At 42.2% G+C, this 21,356-nt stretch overlaps 1 protein-coding gene across 1 annotated transcript; it reads right to left on the reverse strand.

Annotated features, from left to right (window-relative positions):
* Positions 1-8,215: 8,215 nt before the first annotated feature.
* On the reverse strand, positions 8,216-9,178 carry LOC116904620 (olfactory receptor 6C75-like). The gene has a single exon (XM_032907411.1). The coding sequence runs from the start codon at positions 9,176-9,178 to the stop codon at positions 8,216-8,218; it is 963 nt and encodes a 320-aa protein (XP_032763302.1).
* Between the last annotated feature and the right edge of the window lie 12,178 nt (positions 9,179-21,356).

A 21,356-nucleotide genomic window follows, 5' to 3' on the forward strand; every position in this document is an offset into this window, starting at 1 on the left:
TTTGCTGATTTTCACTTAGCTGACAGAGGCACAGCCTGGATTTTCTGGCATTCCTGCTGGTCCCTCCTGCTGACTCCTGACTAAGCTGAAGCCTGGCTGTCTCTGAAGGGTATTACCACTTCTGCTGATTCGTGTTTGCTGTCCCAACTCTACCAAACTGGACTGCTGGTGTACCTGTGAAGTGTTTGAGAGTGGATCAAGCTGCCAATGGTGACCTGTGAACTGAACTGCAAATTTCCTGACAACACAGATGGGATCTACTCCAAATAATCATTTCTAAACAGGACCGCTTCCCCATAACATTTCCTTTCCACTACCTGTGATGGAAGGGAGTTTAAAGAGTTTAAGAACAATCACTAAAAGTAGGCTTTGAAAAAAATTAAAAGTTACACAGATGCATCCAACCCATGGCCAGCAGGCTGCATAAGGCAAATGCAAAATTACAGGCTTACTTAAAACAGTGTATGAGTTTTTAAACTCAACTGTGTGATGGGCTTTATATATGGCAATGTGGTGTCATACCATGGAAGGGCTGGACATGTCTGTATCTATTCACTGACAGGATAGCAGAACATCTCAAAATTAAAGAAAGAAATGGATATTCAAACATACGACCCATGTAAAGCTGTAAACAGACATGACCAGAGGAGAGACATTCTGTACCATATAACCAAGATGCCAAAAATACAAAGCAAAAGAAACAATGCTAACAGCTGTGAGGGCAAAATCCCAACTTCCTTCTGAAGGTAAAACACCAGATCTCTCTTCAGAATTCAAAAACAAAAACAACAAAAAATAAAAACAAAACAAAAAACCCAAAAAACAAAAACAAAAAATGAAAAAGGATGTATATGTCCAACCTGAAAGTAAATAAACATTGCTATACCCACAAAAGTTATATTTAAATGAGGAGAGAGAGAGAGAGAGAGAGAGAGAGAGAGAGAGAGAGAGAGAGAGAGAGAAGAGATAATTCAGGTCAAGCCTAGACTAAGGCAGTTTGTCCTCAAAGTCACACTACAAAGGGTATTTAAAATAATATTGTGCAGAAAAGAGGAAGAAGGGGGGCCCTAAGGTGCTATTGGGGTGGCTCTGGCTGAAACTCCTAGCAGTGGGGGATATGGATTCTAAAGTGGACACTTCTTGTAGTCAAGCAGGACTCCTAGTGGATGGATAAGAACAGCGGCCCATCCACAAAACCGTCTACCTAAAATGTATCCTGCCTACAAGATGCGCAGGGGCCAAGATAGAGCAGAGATGGAGGGAATGGCCGACCAGTGACTGTCCCAAATTGAGACCCGTCCCGTGGGCAAGAACCAAATTCTGATACTATGAATGATACCTTGGTATTCTTGCAGACAGGAACCTAGCATAAACTGTCCTCTGAGAGGCTCCACCCAACAGCTGACATTAAATGGAGCTCTGGGAGTCTCATAGAAGAGTTGGAGAAAGGATTGAGAGACCCAAAGAGGTAGGGAGCCTCAACAGAGTCAACTGAACCCTCGGGGGCTCCCAGTGACTGAACCTCTAACCAGAGAATGAGTATGGACTGGACCTAGGCCTCTTGAACATATATAACAGATGTGCAGCTTGGTCTTCTTCATGTGGGTCCCCCAACAATTGGAGTGGAAGCTGTCCCTGAATTTGTTGTCTGCCTATGGATTCTGCTCCCCTAACTGGGCTGCCTTGTCTGCGACACGTGATGTTTGGAGGGAGATAAACAGACTATGAGAGGAGCTGAAGGCTGGGCTGAGCTTGGTTTGCTGGTAGAGCTAGCTGTTCAAAGCTTGTTGGTCTCTTGTCTTTGCTGATTTTCACTTAGCTGACAGAGGCACAGCCTAGAATTTCTGGTATAGCAATGTTTGCTGGTAGATGGCAGATATTTACTTTCAGGTTGGACATATATATCCTTTTTCATTTTTTGTATTTGTTTTGTCAGTGAGAGAGGATATGTCTAGTCCTGCAGTGACTGATGGCTGATAGGAAAGGGATGGATGAATAGGGGAATGGGGAAAGAGGCCGCAAGAGGGGGGACTGGGAGGAGAAGGCTGATATGGGGTATCAAGAGAATAAATAAATTAGCTTTAAAAAAAAGAAAAGAAAAGGAAAGGCATTCTCAGTCACAGAACATAGAAGAGAGTACTTCATGAGAGAAAAAGATGAACAAGGGAAGTCTACAAATGAAGTCGTTTTGTCAAACACATGCCAGCAAATATCTAGTACGAATAGGTAAGAAAGTGCATTAAATAACTGACTCAGTCAGCAAAATGACCTGCAAAATTACAGAGCTCAGTAAGTACATCTGAGTAACAGCCTTCAGTGTGCATGAAGTGTCTCAAACCACCAGCCAAGACAGGAAGATGGAGTGGATTAAAAACTAGCTCCCACCATTAGTTGTCTCCAAAAACCATAACTATTGGTAAAGATGTACCCACCAAGTATCAAAGGATGGAACTAGACCTTCTAGTGAATGGAAGCGGAAAAGGAGCTGATGTAGTTATTCTGATATCTGATAAAGCCAAACTCAAGCCAAAATATAAAGAAAGAGCATTAGGTATCAACCACAAACCAATCAAGAAAATACAGCAAAATATTACACGTGCACTGTTAGGACTCTCAATAAGCATAAGCACATAGGGATGGATATAAATGTGAAGATCAATCCTTCATCATGGTGGTGGGTAGTGTCAATGCTCACACCTCATCCCTTGTGGATCAGCCAGTGTAAAGTATCAACAAATGCACCATAGTCCACGTAGACTTAACAGACTATGAAGACAAAGCCAAGAAGGATGCAGCATGGAGCTGGGCATTCCTTAATGAAAGAATAATAAATATTGTATATAACAGAACACTTAATTTTTCTGGAGATGTTCTCTGTGCCTTCTGCAGGTGTTTGCCTTCTTCTGTTCCCATAATGTGGATCATGGGGTTTTTTTTGGTGTCCCAAATTTTTCCTGTGTCCAATCGATTATTTTTTAATTCTCATCAGCCTCTACTCAGTCATTCAACTTGTCTATCTTATCTTTCATCCTTGACTCTGTTTTTTGACATGTTCTACTCTGTTGGTGAAATTTTCTACTAAGATTTTAGCTTCATTCTAGCCCTGTCTCGCTCACTCTCACACTCACCAGATCCCATCTCCTCTCCTCCAGCATGGTGTGGAGACACAGATAAGCTATATGCATACTTCTTCACAGTCCTTCCAGTTCTGTTCACCCTGCCAAGGACAGTGATGTCCCTAGATTCTTTTTCTTTCCTTTGGGACATGTTAGATCTCAGTCTTCTCCCGGTGGGAACCCTAAAGCATGCCCGTGTGACACAAACACAAGTAGGTTACCTGTGCTCCCCTCAAAGCCCCCATCCAACCTGATAGCCCTGGGGCTGCTTGATAGGAGCTGTGACTTCCTCCCAACCTCTCTCTCCCCATTTAAGACTCAATAGTTCTCAGACTACATCTCACAAAGGACTCTCCACCCAGCACACAAGGCTGGGAGGTTCAAACCATTCCTCCTCTTTAAGAATTGTCAAAGTCCTACTAGGTACTTGGCTGAGACTGTCCCATAGCCTTATCTCACCTGGAAACGCAGAAACAGTCATGCTATAAAGGGAAATGTGTTCTAAACTGCTTTACCAAGCTGCTGAAGGCACTTGATTGTACTGACAAACAGAAGATAAATGAAAGAGGTTGTACCTCCTCCTAGCTTACCTGTACCCACAAGCAACTTGACCTCTTGGTGTGGAGTCGGAGACGCCCCAGTTCTTCAACACAGTCCTTCCATCTCCATTCCTTAGTGACTTCCAGCCAACCCACAGAACAGCTTTCTATCAGGGACCCCATAGCCATGGAAAAGGGCTGAACCTAGGGCAACTACCTACATCCTCCTTCCTCTAGCCCATTAGTCTTTCTGGGCAATTCTTAGATTATACTGTCTCTTATCTCCTGAATTCCTCCTCCCAAACCACTTCCATCCCTAGGACTTGGCCCCTTGGTACAGATTCAGGGTCCATAGTCCCCATATCTCTTCACCATTGTCCCTTTCAGCTGTTCCTTCTGGACCATCTTTATTTCTTTGTGACTCTCTGTGGGGCAGTGGTCCATGAGAGGAAGCCTGGTCTTCGATTGAGCTAAAGTCTTGAAACCCCTAAAGGGACAGTAGGAGCAGCTTTGCCTGCTTCTAGCACCAGGACCCTGTCACATAGTGGCACCTCCCAACCCCCATAGATCTGTGACCATCTGTCACATAAGGGCAATGCCCCAAGCCCTTCCACATATAGATGAGGCATTCCTAACATCTCTGACCAAGACAATAGGAAAAGAGAGGTGACTGGAATCCAGTAAGCTCAAAACAGTGTTCTCCATGCTAATGAGGTACCTAGAAGCCTGGAGGGCATGCAAATAAGCTTCCCTTCCCGACATTCCTCCCTGCAAAAGGGTTTTTAATCTCAGGCCCACCCTGAGAAGTGGGGTATGATTTTATGCATCCACTTTGAACAATGACAATAAACGGTTTGGAACCACAGACTGTATCTTTTCTTCAAGATCCCCATGGAGAGCCACAGAGAAGGCCTTCACCTACAGAGCCTCAGCCTGGTCTCCTGTAGAAGGGCTCTCTGCACTCTCAGCCACGACTGCCACCAAGCCTACCTCCATCACCCACTAAGTCAAGGACTTTCTCCACCGGGACAAGCCAGAACACCTTTTTCCTCCCCTACAGCCCCCGCCTTGGCTCTGGGCTAGATGCTGTTCCCAGCCCTCTACCCCCAACTCCATTCTCTGCTCTTCCATAACTCCTAGTGGTGCCTGGATGTCCAGGGGCCTGAGAACCCATGGCCCTGGCTTAGTTGCAGGCCTGGGGACCTCTGGACCAGCTCCAGCTTGACTGTGCTTTTCCACGCGCCCTGGCAACTGAGTGGAATGAAGGTTGGTATTCTGTCTAAGCTTCACCCCCACAGCTACCTGGGAACAGTCAGGTATGCTCCGCCCCACAGTTGCCTAGCAACAGCCAGCTGTGCCTGACTATAAAGGGGGCTGCTTGCCCACTCCTCTCCGTCTTTTTGCTCTTTGTTCTTCTCTGCTCTTCCCTTCTGTCCCTTCTCTCCCCAACCCCCGCCCCCCTTCCCCCCATGTGCCCATGGCCAGCTTTTCCTCTCTTCTACTCTTCTCTCATTAAACCTCTCCACATGGAACCATGTTGGCTTGGTGTGTCCTGTCCGAGCACAGGCCAAGATTTAAACCATAATAAGTGCAGTCAAACTCCCCAAGTCCCGCTTCCCCGAGCACCCCATGCCCTGTGGCTGAGCAGATGTGGGACCCACAATACTATAATTCTCCACCTCCCACAGAGCTATTCTCTACTAGGGACCCCACAGCCACCACAGCTGGTGAGGATTCAGAGTGAGCAACATCAACTGAACAATAGATTACCAACCCCAAGCCTGAGACCAGATATGTGCACCTAGAAATGCTTGAAACATCGTAGCTCCAGATGCCTAGATTTCAGCACAAAACCACAAACAAATAGCCAAGACACTATGCTTCCTCTAGAAGTAAGCAACCCTATTCCAATAGGCCATGAGAAAAGCAATTCAGCTGAAATGCAAGGCAAGGATTTCAAAATAGCAATCGTGGATAAGCTTCAAGGACCTTAAAAAGGATCAAATGCCCTAATGAAGACCATAAAAAAACAAAATGTTGGGAAAACTAACAAAAGAAGTTCAAGACATGAAAGTATCCTATATAATTACATACATACATATATACTTTTTATTATATACATAAACATATATACACCTACATATTTGTAAAATGTAAATTTACCAAAATGGAGACCTGAATTATGTCAGGAGAAGTGAGCACGGCTCCTGTGAGACCAAGGGAGACATCCTCCTAGTGATAATGAAATGGCCTTAATTTGACCTCTTCAATGTTTGTGTCCTGATCAAAATATGCAAGGGGTGTGTGTGTGTGTGTGTGTGTGTGTGTGTGTGTGTGTGTGTGTGTATATATATATATATATATATATGTTGTATTAGTTCTTAAAACTGAACATATAATTATCCTAAAACTAAAAGTTTATTTATTTAGGTGGGTAGTTTTGTGACTCTGTGTGTGTGTGTGTGTGTGTGTGTGTGTGTGTATGAAAGAGAGAGAGGGGAGGGGGCACATGCATGCATTCCACAAGAATGCCACGCTCAAAGGACAGCAGGAATCAGTTCTTTTCTTCCACCATGTGGATTCCAGGGAACAAATTCAGGCCATCAGTGTTGATGGCAGGTACCTTTACCCATTTAGCCATTTCACAAGTTTTCTAATAGTTGGTTTTCAAATATATATTTTATTTTTATTGCCTTTAATTATTTAGTGGGTGGTATAAATGTCACAATGCATGTGCTGGGTCAGAGGACATCATCGAGTGGTTCTAGAGGATCAAACTTGGGCTATCAGGACTTACCCTCTACATCATCTTATCAATCAAAACAATCACTTTCAAAGTTCATCCTTTTTTTCCATGGCAATTTATGGAAAGCTTCTCCCGTGTGGGCCAAGTTTTGCTCGCTGATAGAAGAGCCAGAATTCTATTCAGCATTTTCCGAAACATTACAAAGAAGGATGCAATTCACTATGGCTTCCTTGTCCCTGAGAGATTCCAGCTCAGGTGTCTGGGAGACACCCTGTGAAGGCAGAGTCCTTTCAATAACAAATGCAGGCGAACTGAGTGAGACGCCTTTGAATGGCTGACCCAGCTGTGAGGACGATGCTCGCTCCTCTTCCAGCTGGATCGTAAGACTCTTGCAAAGTACACCAGACTTCTTATATTCCAGCGGTGCACACTGTCAGCGCTCTTCAGAGTTCCTTGCTGTTAGTTTTTATTCATAAATAACTAATTTATTATTGTTTTTGGAGAAAGATGAATTTGTCTCTTGGCAGCCATAACTCTCAAGATATCTTATAATCAAGTCGTCCCCAGGTAAGGTAACTGAGTCTTTGAAAGTTTAAAGATTTTTTTAATCAGATTATACCTCAAAATAATTAATTCTCAAATATCTGTGATAGGAATTGGATACTCAAATAACATGTACACACGCACATAAAACATGATAACATAGAAACATATAAAGTGGCAGCCAGAATTCTACCTAACCCAAAACATTACTAGCAGACGCTTAAAATTACTTTTGTGGAAAATACCCAACATGAGAAGGTAGAAACAGTTATGGGACCATCTCCTAGCAAGCTAATTGTACAGGGCTTTGCAATCTAAAGTCTAAGAAAAGTAGTCATATACTAAGAGGTTTGTATCTTTTGTTTCAAGAACTCATTAAAGCAAATTATTAAAAATATGCAATACAGCAAGATGATGGTAAATTTAAAGTATGTATATCAGCCACCCAGAGTTATACTAAGTTATTTATGTCTCTGAAACAAATGGATCCAAAAGAGAAAGAATTATACTTATTAATGATTTGTTTCAAACCCACTTTGTTTCTCATATTTTTAAATGTTGACTTCAGCAAAGTGGTAAAGAAAATATTTTTACCTATTTGTTTTAAGTATCAGAAAATTCAAGCAAAAAAAGTGTCATACACAACACATACTCTGGCTGACAATATGTCATACACGTCACATATTGACTCTGGCTGATGGCTTTGTAGGACTCTACCCATCAACATCCTTTCAGAACAATCTCCAGAAACCTTCTTCCACAAGGAAACCCATGGATGTTCAAGATCCTTATGTAAAGTGACATAAAATTTGCATACAATCTATACGATCTTCATATACCTTAAAATCATGTCTAACTTACTTATGCTATGTGATATAAATTCTATGCAAGCATACATGTTTCATTCACACACCCAAATATTTTTGTGTCCCTGTTGGCTGAACCTGTGAACATATGATTCACAGAAACGAAGAGGGCAATGTTTTTGTTAATATTCTTTTGTTTAATCCACTTATGGGTTCTCTATAAATGCTGTCTGGGTTGAATCAATATGAGACCAATGAATAGAAATAAGAGAAGGTATTTGACAACCCGAGGTAGCAAATGCTTTTTTTTTCCTTTCAAGTTGTAAGTGGCATTGGAAGATAAGGTAGCATGGATTTAGTGAAATTGGCATAAACTAAATCACCATACAGATATAGAACGGGTTTCCACTGCAGGAGAGTTTCAGTTAGGTGACCAAGAAGACTCACCTTCCCAAGCAGATGCTACTACTTCCGTAAGTTTACCCTAGACAGAGCATCCCTCAGAGCCTGGTGGACCTGCTTGTTGCGCAGGGTGTAGATGACAGGATTCAGAAGCGGTGTCACTACCGTGTTTACGAGAGCAGCCTCTCTGTTGGATTCAAACCTGCTGGTTTGCTTTGGTTTCACATATATAAATACACAGCTGCCGTACATCAGAGAGAGGACCATGAGGTGGGATGAGCAGGTGGAGAAAGCTTTCTGCCTCTCCTTGGCTGATGGGAGGCGCATGATCGAGATTAGTATGTTGCTGTATGCAAATATTGCTGCAAGGACTGACGTGAAAAGGATAACCAAAGCGACGCCGAAGGCCATTTTTTCAAGAGATTTGGTGTCTGAACAGGAGAGGTGAATTAAGGAGCCAAGGTCACAGAAGAAATGGGGAATGACATTAGAGCCACAGAAAGACAACCAGGAAAGCTTGAGAATCACACCGGTTACCAGGAGGAAGGAAAGCACGTAGCTGAGGAAAACCAGAAGGAAACAGACCCTGGGGTTCATGATGGCTGGGTAGTGCAGAGGTTTGCAAATGGCCAGATAGCGGTCCAAGGACATCACAGCCATGTGGAAGAAAATTGTTGACCCAAGAAATAAAAAAGAAAATGCTTGGATGATACAGGGAGCGAAATGAATTGTTCTGTCTCCAAAAAGAAAGATGGACAGGAGCTTCGGGATAACCGTGGAGATGAAACAGCACTCACAGACGGAGAAACTTCTGAGGAAGAAGTACATCGGGGTCTGCAGGCGAGGATCGGCCCAAGTGATGGCGATTATGAGTGTGTTTCCTGTGACGGAGGCCAGATACACCAGCAGGTGCGCGAGGAAGAGGACCTTGCCCAGGCGCGGAGCCACAAGGAAGCCCTCCAGCACAAACGCCAGGACTCTTGTCTCATTCCACGCCTCCATCCTTACCTCCGCTTCTTTTGCCATCAATCCTCCTTGATCTGGTAGGCAAACCTCTGTCACCAAATAATAAACAATTTAATGGCGGTCACTGCATTTAAAGGTTGCTTAACTAAACACAGGGCTTGCATGGGCTGCACCAGGTCCTCAGCGTATATGCTACGACTCTTAGACTATTTTTTGGGCCGGGGACTCCTAACTGTGGGGTCAGGAGTATCTCTATCACGTTTACCCACTCCTGAGATTCTTTTCCTCCTATTGGGTGGCCTTGTTCAGCCTCGCTATGAGGGCTTTTGCCTGGTCTTACTGTATCTTGTTTTGTTGTGTTTGGTGGTTGTCTCTTGGAAGCCTGCTCTTTTTCTGAAGGGAAACAGAGAGAGAGTGGGTCTACGGGAGAGGGGAGAAGGGAGGAACTGGGAGGAATGGAGAGAGGGGAAACTGTGGTTGGGATGTCATGTATGAGAAGATCGCCTATTTTCAATGTTTAAAAATGTTCAAAAAATTGCTCACCCTCATTATTCTAAGGAGTCATATTCTAATTTTAAAATATCTTCTGGTAAATTATTTTTTTCCGTTTCTCATTTTGGAACTACAAATGTGAAATTTGTAGTTTGGGTTCGTGTTGATTTTTAGAATCGTATATTCTTAAAATATTATCTTTGGATCATCTCCCACCAGATAAAGAATAAAAATGAGAATCATAGTTTTGAAGATGAAACAAACGTATTGGTATCACATTTCACAAGTGCCACCCTACGGAAAACAGCGCTAGTTTCTAAACTGCAGCCCTGTGGTCTGAAGCCCCCTACGTGTTGACTGAGGCCTCTGGAAACATTTTAAAAAGCTGTAGTTCTACTGCTAGATTCTGAGCCAGTTTTTAAACAAAGTCCAAATACGTTCTTACCCACTTCCCAGAAGGAGCTCAAATGCTTGTTCCCATGAGAATGGTGACTATTCAGTGACTGAGAGTAAGACGACCTAGGGGTGAAGGTGGCGAAAGAGTCCAGGCACAAAGGAGAAAAAGGAAGTGTGTAACTCAGTGTCCCGTGCCTTCCACCCTTGCTTCCGCTGTCCTCCACAATTTGCCCACGATCCTTCCCTTCCTGTGAACATTGTTAATAAAAGATTCCATTGTGTTTGAAATCAATCACTGATGACACATTAATTTTCTCATACCCATTGCCCAGTAGAAGGCAGAACGGTGTGTAACTGTTCCACGGGGAGAGTGGGCATTTGTGTGAAATTGGTGCTCAGTGAAACCTTGTCACAAGTCGGCTTGCTTTATTTTCTTGATTGCCCAGATCTATGGCTTTCACTGTGCAGAACCTCAGTGCTGGCTTAAGCAGAACTAATCTCCATTTCAATTACACATCCTCCCTACAGCCATGCACTTGCACTTACCAAGAGGCAGCTCTCAGCGAAGAGCTGCTTTGGATAGCTGCTCCTTCTTCTGACAAAGCAAAATCTTTCTCCTAGGAAACAAAGATAAGTAAAAATAAAAAAACTAATCTTACCAAGAGTTGTGTCTCAGAGATATAATGCTCGCTTTATATTTCAAGCCACAGAAAATGATTAAGGCTACTCGTTTTTAAGAAATAGATTTCTAAACCTGAGGAAGCTGACAATCATTCCCTCCCTTATAGAAATATGACTGGTAAATTCCAGACTCTCTGAGGCAACTTGTAACGTCCAAACCCACACTAGCATTTGAGGGGGTTATCATTTAGAAATGCAGGACGTACTCGTATTCGTTCTATGGAATACTCACCCATTCCATGGGATGTGATAACACACTCATGCCACAAAGTGTATTATTAACTTTATATTGGGCCTGAAGGCATGGACTAACATGAATGTCAAGCCTAGCACGTTGTACATCCATTCGAAGGAACTTAGGAAAAGAGGACAATAACTATTAAATCTTCTTGTTTATGGAAGCTGGTAGCTACTTTCTTATCAACTAGCTATGGAAGACCACACTGGAGAGGTGAAAATAATTACAGTCATAAATGAGAATACATTTATAGATATTATTATTATGCACTATGATACACTATTTTAGGATTGTATGCTGTCAAGGGTGAAGTCACACAGGGTCCAAAAGGACAAACCTCTAGGACATTCATTAGAGGAATATGGGCAAAGGATTCAAAAGTAAAATGTCAACAAAATCCCGGAAGGCTTTTCACTGTTTGTTGGAAATGGAAATTTTCAGGAGAATATTCTAATTAACTTTCTACAGCCTCTGACCTCATTCTCAATGACCCACATAATCCCCTGTGAAAGCCTTTAGAGGTATATTTGGCATGCCTCCCAAAGTGACACATGTGAGGAAACACAGGGTTAGAATGTGCACATTTTACCTCAGAGATTTGCTTAGTTTAGTTGATGTTCAGTGTTTGCCTACATGTGTGCATGTGTACTATGTGCAAGCCTGGTGCCCTTGGATGCCAGAAGAGGGAATCAGAGTCCTCTGGAACTGGGTGGCTTCAAATGACTCTGATCTGAACCTGGGTTCTTTGTAAGAGAATAAGTATGCTTAATGGCTGAGCCATCTCTCCAGCCCTACAGTTTACAAACTTTAAAATGAAATTCCCTGGGAGCTCTGGTTGGTTGGTATTGTTGTTCTTATGGGGTTGCAAACCCCTTCGGCTTCTTCAATCCTTTCTCTAACTCCTCCAATAGGGACCCCATTCTCAGTCCAACAATTGGCTGCAAGCATCCTCATCTGTATTTGCCATGCTCTGCCAGAGCCTCTCAGGAGACAGCTGTATCAGGCTCCTGTCAGCATGCACTGCTTGGCATCAGCAATATTGTCTGGTTTGGTGGCTGTGTGTATATGGGCTGGATCCCCAGGTGGGGCAGCCTCTGGATAGCCTTTCCTTTACTCTCTGCTCCAAACTTTGTCTCCGTATCTCCTCCTATGAATATTTTTGCTACCTCTTCTAAGAAGGACTGAAGCATCCACATTTTGGTCATCCTACTTCTTGAGCTTCATGTGGTTTGTGAATTGTATCTTGGGTAATCTGAACTTTTAGACTAATATGCACTTATCAGTGAGTGCATACCATGTGTGTTTTTCTGTGATTGGGTTACCTCACTCAGGATGATATTTTCCAGTTCTACCCATTTGCCTATGAATTTCATGAAGTCATTGTTTGTGATAGTTGAGTAGTACTCCATTGTATAGATGTACCACATTTTCTTTATCCATTCCTCTGTTGAAGGACATCTGGGTTCTTTCCAGCTTCTGGCTATTATAAATAAGGCTGCTATGAACATAGTGGAGCATGTGTCCTTGTTACATGTTAGAGCATCTTTTGGATATATACCCATCCATGAGTACACATGGACAGACCCATGGCTCCAGCTGCATATGTAGCAGAGGATGGCCTTGTTGGGCATCAATGGGAGGAGAAGCCTTTGATCCGGCCAAGGCTCAGTGCCCCAGTGTAGGGGAATGTCAGAGTGGGTTTATGGATGGGAAATCAGGAAAGGGGATAACATTTGAAATGAAAATAAAATATACCCAACAACAACAACAAAGGAGAGGCCATGAATTTGAAGGAAGGAGCTGTATTTGGGACGGTTTGGGGGATAAGGGGCAGAAATGATGTAATTATACTATAATCTCAAAAATAAAAGAAAAAAAGATTTTAAAAAATAAAATGAAGAAATTTAAATGTACAAATGGGTTTTTATACAAAGAACAGCCATATAACCACCTCTCAGACTTTGACATTTGCCATGTTGCTTCAAATTTCTTTATCCCCTTCAACTAAAGAGCTCTCACCATAAGAAAACAATTATTGCCCTGCTCCCAAATCCCGTGGGAAAGAGAGAGCTGATTACCCAGAAGTGTGGGCAATCCTGAGACTGCAGGGCAGGGCAGACTGCTACTTCTGCCCACCTTTGCCCATATCCCTGGCCCAAGAGGAAACTGCATAGTGATACAGGAATATAGAAGCAGTCAGCTGCAGGAGCTCTGCGGTCCAGTTTTGCACCCAGATCTGAACTGAACTGGTCAAACAGCTCCACAAACGCAAAACCCATGAGCTGTGGATACGGAGCTGGACCCTCAGAATTGTGGAGACTCCTAAGAAATTAGAGGAGACTACTCTGTGCTGAAATCTCTGACATCACAGGAAAATGTCTAGTGCCATCTGTGGCCCCTAAACACAGGAACCTAGGAGTAGTAGGTGTAGGACCCTTCTGGTTGCTGCCCTCACAGAGAGCTGAAAGCCAGCCTCCAGGAACAAACACACTCCTGAGATCAGAACACTCTGTTCCCATAACTGGCTGAAAGGAAACAGGAAAACAGGTTTACAGGAGTGCTGGCACACAGGCCCACAGGAAGGTCAAGCCACAATCAGAAACAGCAAGAACAGCTAACAGCAGAGACAACCTGATGGTGAGAGGCAAGTGCGGGAACCCAAGAAAACAAAACAAAACAAAACAAAAAACAAAAACAAAAACAAAAACAAAAACAAAAAAACAAAACCAAGACTATTTGGCATCATGACAGCCTAGTTCTCCTACCAAAGCAAACACTGGATTTCCAAACACATCTGAAAAGCAAGCTCTAGATTTAAAATCATATTGTATCATGATAATGGAGGACTTTAAGAAGGTCATAAATAACTCCCTTAAGGAATTACAAGACAACACAAGTAAACAAGTAGAAGCCCCTAAAGAGGAAACACAAAAATCCCTTAAAGAACTACTGGGAAAAAAAAAACAACCAAATAGGAGAAGGAATAAACAAAACCATCAACAAGTTCAAAATGGAAATAAAAACAATAAAGAAAGCACAAAGGGAGACAGCCCTGGAGATAGAAAACCTAGGGAAGAGATCAGGAGTCACAGATGTGAGCATCATCAACAGAATACAAGAGATAGAAGAGAGAATCTCAGGAGCAGAAGATACCATAGAAAATATCGACACAACTGCCAAAGATAATGGAAAATGGAAAAAGCTCCTAGCCCAAAACATCCAGGAAATCAAGGACACAATGAGAAGATCAAACCTAAGGATAATAGGTATAGAAGAGAGTGAAGACTCCCAACTCAAAGGACCAGTAAATATCTTCAACAAAATCATAGAAGAAAACTTCCCTAACCTAAAGAAAGAGATGCCCATAGGCATACAAGAAGCCTACAGAACTCCAAAGAGATTGGACAAGAAAAGAAATTCCTCCTGTCACATAATAGTCAAAACACCAAATGCACCAAAGAAAGAATATTAAAAGCAGTAAGGGAAAAAGTCAAGTAACATATAAATGCAGACCTATCAGAATCACGCCAGACTTATCACCAGAGAATGTGAAAGCCAGAAGATCCTGGACAAATATCATACAGATCCTAAGAGAAAACAAATGCCAGCCCAGGTTACTGTATCCTGCAAAACTCTCAATTAACATAGATGGAGAAACCAAGATATTCCATAACAAAACCAAATTTACACAATATCTTTCTACAAATCCAGCCTAACAAAGGATAATAAATGGCAAAGCCAAATACAAGGAGGTAAACTAAACCCTGGAAATAGCAAGAAAGTAATCTCCTTGCAACAAAACCAAAAGAAGAGAAGCACACAAGCATAATCCCACCTCCAAATACAAAAATAACAGGAAGCAACAATCACAATTCCTTAATATCTCTCAACATCAATGGACTCAGTTCCCCAATAAAAAGACACAGATTAGCAGACTGGATATGTAAAGAGGACTGAGCATTTCGCTGCCTACACGAAACACAATCAGAGACAAAGACAGACCTAATGAATATCGACGCAAAAATACTCAATAAAATTTTTGCAAACTGAATACAAGAACACATCAAAACAATCATCCATCATAATCAAGTAAGCTTCATCCCAGGTATTCAGGGATGGTTTAAAATACGGAAATCCATCAACATAATCCACCATATAAACAAACTCAAAAATAAAATCCACATGATAATTTCATTAGATGCTGAGAAAGTATTTGACAAAATTGAACACCCCTTCATGATAAAAGTCCTGGAAAGAACAGGAATTCAAGGCCCATACCTAAACATAGTAAAAGCCATATACAGCAAACCAGTAACTAACATTAAACTAAATGGAGAGAAACTTGAAGCAATCTCACTAAAATCAGGGACTAGACAAGGCTGCCCACTCCCTTTCTACTTATTCAATATAGTTCTCAAAATCCTAGCCAGGGCAATCAGACAACAAAAGGAGGTCAAAGGGATACAAATTAGAAAGGAAGAAGTCAAAATATCACTATTTGCAGATCATATGATAGTATAATTAAGTGACTCCAAGAGTTCCATCAGAGAACTACTAAGCCCAATAAATAACTTCAGCAAAGTGGCTGGGTATAAAATTAACTCAAATAAATCAGTAGCCTTCCTCTACTGAAAGGATAAACAGGCTAAGAAAGAAATTAGGGAAATGACACCCTTCATAATCGTCCCAAATAATATTAAATACCTCAGTATGACTTTAACCATGCAAGTGAAAGATCTGTCTGATAAGAATTTCAAGTCTCTGAAGAAAGAAATTAAGGAGATCTCAGAAGATGGGAAGACCTCCCATGATCATGGATTGGCAGGATTAATATAGTAAAAATGGCCATTTTACCAAAAGCGATCTACAGAGTCAATGTAATCCCCATCAAAATTCCAATCCAATTCTTCATAGAAATAGAAAGAACAATTTGCAAATTCATTTGGAATAACAAAAAAACCCAGGATAGCTAAAACTATCCTCAACAATAAAAGAACTTCTGGGGGAATCACCATCCCTGACCTCAAGCAGTATTACAGAGCAATAGTGATAAAAACTGCATGGTATTGGTACAGAGATAGGCAGATAGACCAGTGGAAAAGAATTGAAGACCCAGAAATGAACCCACACACCTATGGTCACTTGATTTTTGACAAAGGAGCTAAAACCATCCAGTGGAAAAAACAGCATTTTCAACAAATGGTGCTGGTTCAACTAGAGGTCAGCATTTAGAAGAACGCAGATCGATCCATTCTCATCACCCTGTACAAAGCTTAAGTCCAAGTAGATCAAGGACCTACACATCAATCCAGATACACTCAAACTAATAGAAGAAAAAGTGGGGAAGAATCTTGAACACATGGGCACTGGAGAAAATTTCCTGAACAAAATGCCAGTGGCTTATGCTCTAAGATCAAGAATGGACAAATGGGACCTCGTAAAACTGCAAAGCTTCTGTAAGGCAAAGGACACTGTCATTAGGATAAAACGGCAATCAACAGATTGGGAAAAGATCTTTACCAATCCTACATCTTATAGAGAACTAATATCCAAAATATACAGAGAACTCAAGAAGTTAGACTCCATAGAGACAAATAACCCTATTAAAAATGAGGTACAGAGCTAAACAAAACATTCTCAGCAGAGGAATTTCGAATGCCGGAAAATCAACTAAAGAAATGTTCAACATCCCTAGTCACCAGGGAAATGCAAATCACAACAACCCTGAGATTCTATCTCACACCAGTCAGAATGGCTAAGATCAAAAACTCAGGTGACAGCAGATGATGGCAAGGATCTGTAGAAAGAGGAACACTCCTCCATTGTTGGTGGGATTCCAAACTGGTACAAACAACTCTGGAAATCAGTCTGGAGGTTCCTCAGAAAATTGGACATTGCACTACCTGAGGACCCAGCTATACCTCTCCTGGGCATATACCCAAAAGATGCTCCAACATATAACAAAGACTCATGCTCCACTATGTTCATAGCAGCCTTCTTTATAATAGCCAGAAGCTGGAAAGAACCCAGATGCCCTTCAACAGAGGAATGGATACAGAAAATGTGGTACATTTATACAATGGAGTACTACTATTAATACTATTCAGCTATTAAAAACAATGACTTCATGAAATTTGCAGGCAAATGGATGGAACTAGAAAATATCCTGAATGAGGTAACACAATCACAGAAAAACACACATGTATGCACTCACTGATAAGTGGATATTAGCCCAAATACTTGAATTACCCAAGATGTACCGACCACATGATACTCAAGAAGGGTGACCAAAATGTGGATGCTTCACTCCTTCTTTAAAAGGGGAGCAAAAAATATCCATAGGAGGGGATAGGTAGGCAAATTTTGGGCAGAGACTGAAGGAACGGCCATTTGTATCCTGCCCCACATGTGACCCATATATATGCAGCCACCAAAACTAGATAAGATGGATGAAGCTAAGAAGTGCATGCTGACAGGAACCAGAGATAGATCTCTCCTGAGAGACACAGCCAGAACATGTCAAATACATAGGCGAATGCCAGCAGCAAACCACTGAACTGAGAACAGGACCCTTGTTGGAGGAATTAGAGAAAGGTCTGAAGGAGCTGAAGGGGCTTGCAACCCCATAAGAACAACAATGCCAACAAACCAGAGCTCCCAGGGACTAAACTACTACCGAAAAGACTATGCATGGACTGACCCTGGGCTCCAACTGCATATGTAGCAGAGAATAGCCTTGTTGGGACATCAGTGGAAGGGGAAGCCCTTGGTTCTGCCAAGGTTGGACCCCCAGTGTAGGGGCTTGTTGGGGGGAGCCTTAATTAGGGGGTGGATGGGGAGGGGAACACCCATATAAAAGGGGAGTTGGAGGGGTTAGGGGGTTGATGTACAGGAAACCGGACAAGGGAATAACATTGGAAATGTAAACAAGAAATATCCAATTTAATAAAAATGGAAGGAAAAAATGCCAGTTGCATTTGTTCTAACCAAGGCCTCTGAACTGTCCATCCTCTGGTTCTTCATAATCTACACAGTATCAGGCATGGCTTCCTCTCTGAGGCATGGGCTTCAAATCAGACCATTCAGTCATTGGTTTGCTACTCTCGCAAGTTCTGTGCCACCAACTATTTCTATTCACATACGAGTTGTTTGAAAACAGAAGGATTTATTGCTCTTGAGTGACTCACATGTGGTTCAATCGACATGTTCAAGTTCTAAGTAATGAGATGGATCTTTTGTATATGGTACAAAGTTACAGGTTTCATAACAGTATTTCTATATAATAGACTTTACCCATCAGGACTGCCCCATTGCTCTCCCTTACCTACCCACTGGTCATCTTTTATGCTTTCCTTTCTAACATGCACCTTCGTCTTTAATCTAAATTCTGAATATGTGAGGACACATGTAACATTTGCATGTGCCTGATCTGCTTTGCTTAACATGGTGATCTCCAGTTCCACCCCTGTAAATGGGACACCCATCTCGCTTTCCGTTGGCAGATAAAGCAGGACTGTGTCTACATGGTGCACTTTCTTCTATCTACTCATCTTCTAATGGACAGCTGTGGTGATCCCATAAACTTCCCACTGCTGATCGTGCTACGGCAGTCGTGGATGTGAAGATCTCTTGGTGGTACGCTAACCTAGATCTCTTCAGGATTGTTGCTCAGAGCTGTACAGTTGGATCATCTGGTGGTTCTGCCTCTGTTGGGGGTTGGTTTTGTTTTTAGGAGAAGGGGTCCTACTCTTTAGCCCTTGAACACACAGCCATCCCCCTTCTTCTTTCAGCCCAGTGAATGCTGCAATTGCAGGTGTGAGCCACCACACCAGCTTGCCTTTAGACCCTTTCGGGAAATCTCATACTTACTCACTTTCCAGATGCAATGCTTAAATTCCTACCAAGACTATTATGCTTTCCACATTCTCCCCAGCATTGGTTGTTTATCTGGTCACTGCCAACTTGAGAGGCATGGGATCTCCATGTGGTTTGGGTTAATTATTTCTTGATGATATTGGATATTGGGAGTTGTTTTCATACATTTATTGGCCATTTGGGTTTCTTCTTCTGAGAAGTACTTGCTCGATTCATTCATCACCCGCTTTAGTTTGACTTCTTCTTCTGGCATCAGGAAAAGAGTTTAAGCTTTGGAAATTGGACCCAGACACATTTGAGTCCTAGATCCAGCAGTAGTGGGTACATTAGAAATTTCCTGGGAAAGGAGAAACAGTGGGAAACAGAACAAACATAAACAGAACAAACACACAGAGAACCCTGCTCACCTCTGTCAGCTCTATTGTAAGTCTTTAATCTGTTGTCTCAATCTCTTATCTCTCTGTCTGTCTCTTATCGCTCTGTCTGTCTGGAGACTAACTTTTTGAACCCTTTGTGTATTCTCAATGACAATTTCTCCTATTCTGGAGACTGTCTTTCTCACTCCATTAACTCATTCCTTCATCACATAAACGCTTATAAATTTGATGATCCCATCAGTCAGTTCTTGTTATTATCTCTGGGGTTATGGGAGTACTTTTCAGAAGTTGAGGTGTTTTAGTTTGGGTTTTGGTTTTGTTGTTGTTGTTGTTTTTGCTGTTTTGTTGTTTGGGGTTTTTGTTGGTTGGTTTGTTTGTTTTTGCCTCTCCCTACATGTCAGTGTTTTTCCTAGAAGTTTCAAAGTTTCAGGTCTTCCACTGGGGTCTGTGATCTATTCCCAGTTTGTGTATAGGGAGAGATATGGATGTACCATCCTTCATCCACATGTGGGGTCCAGTGACTGTTTTTCTTCAGTGTATGTTTTTGGCACCTTTGTCAGGGCCGGGTGCTGTATAAGTTAGTTTCTAGGTTGTCTATTCTATTTCATTGGCCTGTGTGTATATCGTGTGATCAGACCATGCTGTGTGGTTGTTGTTTCAGAGAATAAACTCACTGTTCCGATGCCTCCAGCATTGCTCTTTTGGCTCAGAAATGCTTCAGCCGTTCCAGGTCGTTTGCTCCTTGGTGCTAATTTGAGGGTAGTTTTTAACTTTCTGTGAGAATGTCAGTAGGATTTTCATAAGGGTCACATTGAATTTGTAGATTATTTTTGTAATATAGAAAATTTTCACATTAGTTTGACTAGCTCAAGAGCGTGAGTAGTCTTTCAACCTCTCAGTGTCTTCGATTTTTTTCTTTTGGTATTTTGATGTTTTCACTGTAGATGGTTTCATCCCCTAGATTTATTCATAGGCAGCTGCAAAGCTATTGTGAGTGGCACTGATTTCACAATTATTGTCTAGTGTACTGATTACCAAAGTATGGAAAAACTACTGGTTTTGTAACCTTACTTTGTCTCTGGATTCTTTTAAAAATTTTTTTTATTAATCATTCCATTTGTTTACATCTCAAATGATATCCCTTCCTAGTTACCCCTCCACAATCCCCCTATCCCTTCTGTCCCCTCTTCCCTTCCCCTTGCCTCTATAAGGGTGTTCCCCCACCCACCCACCACCCACTCCTGCCCCACTGCTCCAGCTCCCCTCTATGCTAGGGCATCAAATCTCCAGAGGACCAAAGGCCCTCCCTCCCACTGATGCCAGAGAAGGCCGTCCTCTGCTACATATGCAGCTAGAGTCATGGATCCCTCCCTGTACACTCCTTGGTTAGTGGTCTAGTCCCTGGGAGCTCTGGGTGGTGCGGGTAGCCAATATTGTTCTTCCTATGGGGTTGCAATCCCCCTCTGCTCCTCTAGTCCTTCCCTCAGCCTCTCCACCAGGGTTCCCAGCTCAGTCCGATGGTTGGCTGCAATTGGTCAGGGGCTGCCAGAACCTCCCAGGGAACAGTCATACCAGGTTTGCTGTCTGCAGATGGGATGGACACCTAGGTGGGGCACTCTCCTGATAGCCTTTCCTTTAGTCTCTGCTCCGTTTTGTTTTTGTTGTTGTTGTTGTTGTTTTGTTTTGTTTTGTTTTTTGCCCCTGTCTTTCCTTTAGATGGAAACATTTCTGGGTTAAAATTTTTGGAATGGGTGGGTTGTCTGAGCTATCAGTGGGGGCCCTGCCTCTCTACTTGAGAGGTCTCTACAGGTTTTATCTCCCCTTTGCTGCACAGCAGGACCATGCCATCAGTGAATAGAGATTTTTATTTAATAGAGATATTTTATTTCTATCATTCCCATTGTTCCCATCTTATTTTTTATTTTTTCTCTTGAATATTATTTTAAGTATTATACTAAGCAAAAGTTGAAAGTCTGAACAATTGTCTCTTTCCTGATTTTATTTTTAAAGATTTATTCATTTATTGTATATAAGTACACTATAGCTGTCTTCAGACACACCAGAAGAGGGCATCAGATCTTATTAGATGGTTGTAAGCTACCATGTGGTTGCTAGAATTTGAACTCAGGACCTCTGGAAGAACAGTCAGTGCTCTTAACCACTGAGTCATCTCTCTAGC

The sequence above is a fragment of the Rattus rattus genome, chromosome 6 (assembly GCF_011064425.1).
Source record: "Rattus rattus isolate New Zealand chromosome 6, Rrattus_CSIRO_v1, whole genome shotgun sequence".
In the NCBI taxonomy this organism is placed as follows: Eukaryota; Metazoa; Chordata; class Mammalia; order Rodentia; family Muridae; genus Rattus; species Rattus rattus.